This window comes from Hevea brasiliensis, unplaced genomic scaffold (assembly GCF_030052815.1).
Source record: "Hevea brasiliensis isolate MT/VB/25A 57/8 unplaced genomic scaffold, ASM3005281v1 Scaf242, whole genome shotgun sequence".
Classification (NCBI taxonomy): Eukaryota; Viridiplantae; Streptophyta; class Magnoliopsida; order Malpighiales; family Euphorbiaceae; genus Hevea; species Hevea brasiliensis.
This window is the reverse complement of record NW_026614743.1, coordinates 90635-99752: the sequence shown is the minus strand read 5'-3', so window position 1 is coordinate 99752 and position 9118 is coordinate 90635. Positions and strand designations below refer to the sequence as shown.

The 9118-nt window shown below is 28.1% G+C and overlaps 1 protein-coding gene across 1 annotated transcript; it reads left to right on the top strand.

Moving 5' to 3' along the window:
- Positions 1 to 5795: 5795 nt before the first annotated feature.
- Positions 5796 to 7271, top strand: LOC110668019 (gibberellin 3-beta-dioxygenase 1-like). Its single transcript, XM_058141820.1, has 2 exons — positions 5796 to 6262; positions 6719 to 7271. The coding sequence occupies exons 1-2, from the start codon at positions 5796 to 5798 to the stop codon at positions 7269 to 7271; spliced, it is 1020 nt and encodes a 339-aa protein (XP_057997803.1).
- Positions 7272 to 9118: the final 1847 nt, after the last annotated feature.

Sequence of the window (9118 nt, the reverse complement as noted above, 5' to 3'; positions counted from 1 at the left end):
AAAAAAATAAATTATATGATATATACCCTTATTAGTCATTTCACATATTAACAGCAACAGCTAAATATAATTTTACCAAACACTTAATATAAAACATCTATCATCAGCTATCAGTTATCAGCTATCAGCTAACAGTAACAGCTATTAGCTAACAGCTATCAGTTGTATTCAACAGTTAATCCAAACAAGCTCTAAATTCCTAGACATGCACTTTCCATGAATCTGGAGCCTAAACTCTGATACCAACTTTGTCATGACTCGATCCCACGAGCTGGACCAGCATTGGGACTTGGGCTAGCATAAAGTCCCCGAGGCCCATAGTAAGCCTCACTATTCCCAAATCCATAACCAGGGTCAAAACTGAGGCCCAACATGTGAAGGGTCAACCCAACTCGATAACCATCAAGAACCAAAATCAGGGGAGCCCAGCTCAACCCTGATACCATTATTTGCAAAATTTTTAATCATAAATTTTTTTTCATTTAATAAAAACTAAAAAACTCAAATTAACATTGCCCCTGACAAGATTGATGCTACAGCTAGCACATGTAGATTTCTAGATTATAATTTTATAAAATAATAATACAAATAAATAACTACTAATAAACCTGCGAAGAAGGAAGTAGGTTATTCTGAAAAAGAACTGCTCTTGTAGCCTGAAAAAATAGGATGAATAGGAGTGAGCGTTTGACTCTTAGAGTAAGATATTGATTTTAAGTACAATTTCTATAACTATCTAGCACTAATGCATCCCTAAGGATGAAATGCAACACAGATCATCATATTCAGCCAAGTTCAAACAACACTCGCACAAAGAATAATTTGGAGTACTTACACACCCATATATCACATCAGATATATATACATATCGAAGCTGATCCCCTATACACCTCTCTTAATCCAATGCCTGCCAGCTAGATCAACTCGAACCGGACTTTCGCTTAATAATCCAAATGCAAGGGTCAGTGATGTTAACTCAAAGCCATACTTACCCTAACTTTCACAAAAAGGACTTGGCCCTAAGTGAGACTAGCTCAAGCTGATTTGTCCGTCCTACCTATATCCATTACACCACACCACACGCACGCCAATATACAGACACAGCTCTAAATTACCCTAAGGTGAAATCCACAGCCATTTTTGCCAATAAGAAAATGCAACATAACACGTGCCTAGTATTTAGCTACATACATATATTTATATGTGATGCATGAGCATGCCTTGAATATATAATAATATTGAAATTATAAATAAATTCAATATTTACTCACAAATTGGTCGACTGGACTACAGCTGGTCCGACTAAAAGGAGAAGACAGCATGCATCGACAACCTAAACATGCACACTGACCTCTATCAAAAGATTATCAAAATTAAATAATTGATTTAAACCATTAAATCAAAATAATTCCTAAGATTTTGCCAAAATTTCGGCAGAGTTTTTTCTATACCTAGGACCTACCCAATCTGCAAAGTGGCTCAAATCACACTTCTAAAATCACAAGTCCCATATTTACATCTCATCAACATCACATGACCCCTCCTAGGCCTTCTAAACCAAACCAAACCAAACTCGCTCAATCAGACAATTTAATTATAATATTTAAAACTAATATTTTTCAGAAATTATCCAAACTAACTTTAAAAATTCTGTAAACTCATCCCGTGGTCCTAAATAAGGTTATAAGACTATTGCAATAAGAATTATAATTTTTAAATCACCCATGAATATTTTATGAATTTTTATTCTAAACTCGATACTAGGTAAATAAAGAAACTTAGGGTTCAGATTTACCTATGGCCATTCTAATGCTTGAAACAGATCCGGGGCATCTGAAGACATTAGGATCGATTATAATATTGGCCATGTTCCGGGACAGGCCGCCAAGTAGCTGGATCTAGCGGAAAACTCGATCCCGAGCGCCGGTGAGCTATCATTGATCCAATCATATCTAAATGAAGCTCAAAAATTGTTAACAATTATCATAAAATTATTTTTAATTTTTGAGAATTGAAAAAGTTTAAAAATCTCACCAAGCGATTGGACTGTCCAATAATTGCTTTTTTCAAATGGTGTCCAATTGGAGTGGGGCCAGTCCCATCTCGAAGGTTTCGTTGTCTTGATTCTATCAGTGGTCTCGGATTTCCACTCTGACAGTCGGATTGCCAACAAAGTGGCCGGAAAGCTAAAAAATTACCGATTTTCTCTCTCCCCGATATGCATGAATTCGGAGACCATAGGAGCTACCACTGGTCAGAGACTATTCTTGGGGCTGAGACGTGTCGATCTGGACTTGTGGGGTCACTGGTCAATGGCTAGAACGGCCAAATTTTGGCCGGTCAACTTTCCTTTCTATCTTCTCTCTCTCTTTCCTTTCTTGTAGTGCAATAATATACTTTTCAAATAGTAAAAAAGAGTTAATAAATTAACCATATACTTTATAAATTTTTATGGAAGTAACTATAAGTTGTAACATTACGTAGAGTTAATACATTTATAATCGGATGAATTTTAAATAATAAGATAAAGTAATTATTTTAAATATTTAGTTTTTAAGTTTGTCATGAATACATAAGATTTGGATTAAATTCGAATCTAATTTCATTTATAATATCCGAACAATATATTTAACCTAAATCCAAATCTATAGGGTCAAACTCCTCAATCCAAAAATAGTATGAATGTGTTTAAACTCTTTAGCCCAAAAGTTAATTAAGCATTATCAGATTATGATCAATACTTCTAAAAATTATATTTTTATGGCAATATTTTTTTAATAAATAAATATTTATTAACATTAGTTTGACAATATTTTTGAAAAAATTATACAAAATATTTAATTTTTATATGATCCAGTATCATTTATTTTGACAATATATAATCATACAAAAATAATTAAAAGATATAATTTATAAAAATTTTCAAACACTATATTTTAAATTAAAATTTCATCTAAATTAATTGCTGGAAAAATTAATTTAAAATGAAAATGAAAAATAAACTTTCTTCTATAACTTTTCAGAATTAATTTAAAATTTAGATGCATAATTGCAAAAATATATTTAAGTACTTTTAAATAATTTATATTTAAATGGTTATAAGCTTTAGATGTAAATAATTATAAGAGTTTATTTTACATTTAAATAACTGTAATTATAAAAAGCATTTAAGTATTTTATAAAATATACAATTATTTAAGTTTAAAAAAATATTATTCGATGAGCTTTTATCCTAATTGACATTAAAAAAATCTTAATTTTTTTTCATATTTCTAAATTATTAAGTTCCCAAAATTGTTATTAAAAGGAATAAAATAAATTTTAACAAACTAAAGTATATTTATACAATCAATCTAATAAATTATTATTATTATTATTATTATTATTATTATTATTATTATTATTATTATTATTATTATTATTATTATTATTATTGCAAAATGCACATAAAGGAAAAAAAGTCAAATCATTATAGAAAATTAATTAGATTTGCTAAAAACTTTATTATATTATTTACTTATCTTATTCATATTCATTTATTTTTTAATTATTTTTTATTTTTATTATAGGAAAATTATTATATCTAAAATTTTTAATTAAGTAGTATTTTTTTTAACTTATTTAACAGATTATTACCATTGTAGAGTTTATTTCTTTAATTATACCTTATTTTTCATTAAATAGCTTATGATTGGAAAAGGAAATTCATCCATATATTTACCACATTAAAATTTCATTTCTATTTACTTTACAAATGGATAAGTTAACCAAATATATGGAAATATATAAGGCAAGCTTAGAATAATTTTGTGCCAATTATGCTAATATTAAAAATTAATTATGCATATACATGTTAAATAAGGAAAATTGCTAAGATCTCCTAATAAATTTACCCTTATTTGGCTCTCTTGATATCTGCTGCTTGGATTTTCATCAACTTAAAAAAGAAGCAACATTAATATCCAATTAATTTCCACAAATCCACACATTTTTTTTTCTTAGATATAACCTAATATAGATGTGTATTTTTCCAAGCAGATCACTAATGGTCAGACTGAATATATAATTGGATGGATCTAATATAAATTTGATTTAATATTGGAATGAATAACAACCGTTAAATTAAATATTTATATTAAAATATATAATTAAATATTTATATCAATATATGTACATAATTAAGTGTGTATAAAGAGTGCATAAATTTAGATACAAATACTTAATTTAATAGTTAAGTTTATTTTCATAAGAGTTCAAATTTACAGTAACGGCATCATATATAATTTCTTTTTGCACATTTTGAATATATAATTAATTGACTTATTTATTTATTAACACTTAAAATAAAATTATAATTAATTAAAAATTTTGTCAAAAACTAAATTTTGTGATGTGATTATGAAAATATAAAATATAAAACAATATATGTTTATACATATATTAAAGTTAAACCTTAAAAGTGGATTCACAAGATAAGCTTGCTTAAAATATTGCATGTGACATAAAATGTAATTATAATTAACACAAATTTTTACATTAATAAAATTTTATGATATGATTGTGAAAATATAAAGTATAAAAAATACTTTTTTATACATACATTAAAGCTGAATATTAAAAATGACTTTACAAGAGTAAGGCACCTAACTCAATAAGCTTGCTTGAAATATCGCCATACGACGTAGTCTTTTTTTATCTTTATCATGACAGTTTTTTTTTTTTGTTTGTATTTTTTGCATTTTTTATATAAAAATTACTTTATTATATTAAATATTAATTTTTTATCTAATTTTTTTTAAATTTTAAATACTATATCTTATTTCATATAAAAAAAATAGTTGTTTAAAATTCTTTTTACTACTATTAAGAATTTTAAAATTCTTAACTTTGCAATTTTGGGCATTATAAAACTTTACTCATCATTTTATACTATATTAATTTAAAATTAAATAATTAGTCACTAAAAATTATTTATAAAACTTAGACATTTATTGTTAAAATCATTTCTTATATTTAAAATCAAAAAATTTTAATGATATTTTAAAATCATCATGAGGTTTGTTTATCCTTTTATTATTATTGTAAAAAAATAATAGAAAATAATTTATTAATAAACTATTTCAAAATTTAAAACTAAATAGTATATACTTTTATATCTTTATTAAACATAAGTTATATTAGTTGTTATTAAAAAAATTATTTATTTAATAACTAAGGTTTCTTTAATCCACATGTAATTGACCAACAACAGAGGTATAAAATTTACATGCCTCAAAAAGTGAGCATATGAAAGCCATTTGCCGTTGAAAAATTTCATATTAAGAATTTTTCTTAGCTTGATTTGGTTTAGCAAAATGGACGATAATACATTAAATAGGTGAATCTTATCTGTTTATCTCTTATATATACAAGAAAAGATAAGTACAAGCTCAAAATAAAAAATACATATTAAAACATTAAATAGGTGAATCTAATATATTTATATCTTAGATCTATAATAGGTAGGCCTAGATAAAAATTTCGCTCTATAAAAGCAAAAGGAAAAAACAACATTCCCCTCTCCATACATCCTTCTAAATTCACATACAGACATTTCTCTGTCCAAACAGTCACCCTCTTCAAACGGTATCATCTTAACCCTAATTTTGCTTATTTGTTTATAATCTTGCTTATTTGTTTATAATTAATCTACCAAATCTAATAGTAAGAAAACCTTTTTTTTTTCTTTTTGCTTTTATTTTCCTATCTTTTATTGGATTTGGTTGCTTGCTGGATAGTCATCATAGCTATATACCATGAGCACTCTCTCTGAAGTCTACACACAATATCCTCTCAAAGTCGACGATATCATCCCTTTAGACTTTGATTCCGTCGTTACTGTGCCTGATTCTCATGCTTGGCCTATCTCCGATGGCTTTGAGTCCAATGACTGGTTATCTATACCCACGATTGACCTCAAGGACCCAGATGCAGCTAAGCTAATAGGTCATGCAAGTGAGACATGGGGTGTATTCCAAGTTGTGAACCATGATATTCCATTGAACCTACTCGATGAAGTTGAGTCTGAGGCTCGTCAGCTTTTCTCTCTTCCGACTACACAAAAGCTCAAGGCCTTAAGGTCTCCTGGTGGAGTCACCGGATACGGCTTAGCTCGAATATCGTCGTTTTTCAACAAGTTTATGTGGCATGAAGGGTTCACTATCATTGGTTCTCCTTTGGATCATGCCAGAGAACTATGGCCCAATGACTATCAGAAATTTTGGTAAGTCCATGCACTTCCATGCACGTAGGGAAATGGGTAAAGCTACTTCATTTAATTTGCATCCTGCATATATATATATATAACCTTCAAATTAAATACCATTTTCCATGAATTTATATTAGTTATGAATAAGCAACTGGTGACCACCAATACTCACTAATATTTAGTAAAAATTTTCTTTTATAGCAATCTTTTTTCTGAAAAATGAGTGATTGTGTTTATTACTTATTTATTCAAAAGTAATATCACTCGGTTAGGAAGCACTTCAAAGTTATTTATATGAAATGCTATAAGTTAATATGGAAGAGTGCACCCTTATCACCTGGGGAGGGTAGGGGCTTAGTAGACATGACCCAATAAACAAATAAACTAGGTGTGGAGCTAAAGAAATTAAGCTAAAATTAATTCTCCTAATTAATTAATATGTTTTTGTTTCAAAAACGACCATATAAGCAGTGACATAATGGTGGACGGACAAAAGAAAATGGAGGAGCTAGCCATAACAATAATGCATAATATTCTGGAGTACTTAGCCGTGTCAGAAGAAGAAATGAAGTGGCTTGGTTCACCTGGAGTTGCCAGCAATGCTTTGCAGCTGAACTCTTATCCATTGTGCCCAGACCCCAATCGAGCCATTGGTCTAGCTCCTCACACAGACACTTCCCTCTTCACCATACTGCACCAGAGGATCAGCGGCCTACAAATATTCAAAGGAGTTGGATGGGGTTTAGTACAACCAGTCACTGGGGCACTTGTAGTGAACGTTGGTGATCTCTTACACATCCTCTCAAATGCTAGGTTTCCAAGTGTTGTTCATCGTGTGGTGATGAAAGAGGCTAAACAAAGGTTTTCTGTGGCTTTCTTCTATTCTCCGCCTGCTGATTTCAATCTAGATCCTCTGGGTTTGAGTTTTGGCCAAATTCCTCTATACCGCTCTGTGACAGTGGCTGAATACGTTGGCAGGAAGGCCAAGGACCTTGAAAAAGCACTTGCTTCGATTAGAATTTAGTGGGGAAAGTATGAAAAGTATTTCTATATTTATGCTTGTCTTTGCGTAAAGTATGCAGTACTATTTTTCTTTTGTTAAATAAAAATTAAAAATAAAACAAATTAAAAATAACACATGAGGGCTAGATGATTATTGTAAAATTGAATGTTGGTCCTTGTCTTAGATTCTGCATGATCTGAGCAGTGTTTTTTCTTAATTGTTTACTGTAATTTTGGGGCTATAGCTCCAGTTATAAATAAATAAAATTGATTGTTATATATGTAATTAAGCTTAATAATCTTCTTCTTAAATTTAGATGATTCTTTGATGACAAATTCTCAACTTTCCAAAATTGTGAAATTCTTTGATTGGCCATGGTTGATATGTTGGTTTGACTTTGTTGTTGTGACACTGCTTATGATTTGCTCTGATACCATGTGAAACTCGATGAGTATGGAAGATCACCAATAATGTTTAGGCATTGAGCTTTGAGTTGCTTCAGTTAAAATAGCTAAAGTCAATTTAGTTCAAATCTTCTTTACTATATTTATTTATTTATTTATTTGTAGCGGATGTGAGAGTCTAAAAAATCATGCTTCTGGTTTAATAAGTTCTTTGCTAATAGAAAATGAGATTTAATTTAATGTTCTCCTTATCACTGGCAGATGATTATTGATTAAGCAGATGAATTCTGATGCGTGTTCCAATTGAGGTTTTTTTTTTTTTTTTAATAATTATAATCTCATCATAAACTCTCACATAGCTTTCACCCACATGGAATAAAAACAAGCTTACAGTGATAGGTAGGCTTTTGTTAATTTCCTAGCCATAGTTACTGGTATAGCCATCACCTGTTTTGTATTTATTCATTCTGTTGATCTTTAAAATGGCTTATTTATTATTTGCCAAATGCCGATGAGACAGAATCATCTCTTCCAATTCTTTTCCACAACAAAAGAATGATACTTATTTGTAATGGATAGAGTTAGAGTAATCATAAATACTCTCTCCCTTTCACGAAAATAGATTTTTTTTTATTTGAATTAAATTATAAATTTTTAAATAATAATTAATTTATTAATTTATTAATATATTCTTAAAAAATAAAATTTATTAATTCTAATAATAATAATTTATTAACATAAATTATCTAATTTTTATTGGAGTGATATAACTGAATGATGTATTAGGAAAAGACAACAGAAATTTATTGTTTGAAAGACGCATTAGGAAAAGACTAAAAAATATTTATTGCTTGGAGGACAAATTAGAAAAAGATTAAAAAAATTATTATTTTATCTATATTAATTATATTTTCTTAATTTATGTGAAAAAATAAAGTTATCTTTGTAGATGAAAGGAATATATTTTTCATTTACATAAAATTTTAATTTCAGATTATCCATTAAAAAAAAAAAAGTTAATGTGCAAATGACGTTGATATTCCCAGTAGTAGCCCATTTTCCCTATTTTTTTTGGATGTGATTGGAGTCCTATATATGAACAAAACCCCATTGCCATCTTTAATATACCTCAACTCACTTTCTTATTATGTTGTTTCATAAAAAAATAATTTTTATATATAAAAAATATTTTTTATGAAAATTAATTTTTAAGAAAATATTTTTATAAAAATATTTTTTATTATTTGATTATGATGTTAAATTAATGGTATATACATGTTATTCATGCATAATTATTTTCATATTAACAAGATTATTAAAATTTATTTTCATTAAAATTAGTTTAATTTTTCACTTAATTAGAAAAATATTTTCCGTTAATTTATTTTTTAATGCTCTAAATGCTAAACAATATAAATAAAATAAATAAAATTTTAAAAAAGTATTTTTCACAAAACAAATGGA

Coding starts and splice junctions, on each gene's coding strand:
- LOC110668019 (XM_058141820.1), top strand. CDS start 5,796: ATGAGCACTCTCTCTGAAGTCTACACACAATATCCTCTCAAAGTCGAC. Junction 6,263..6,718: donor AATGACTATCAGAAATTTTG/GTAAGTCCATGC, acceptor CCATATAAGCAG/TGACATAATGGTGGACGGAC.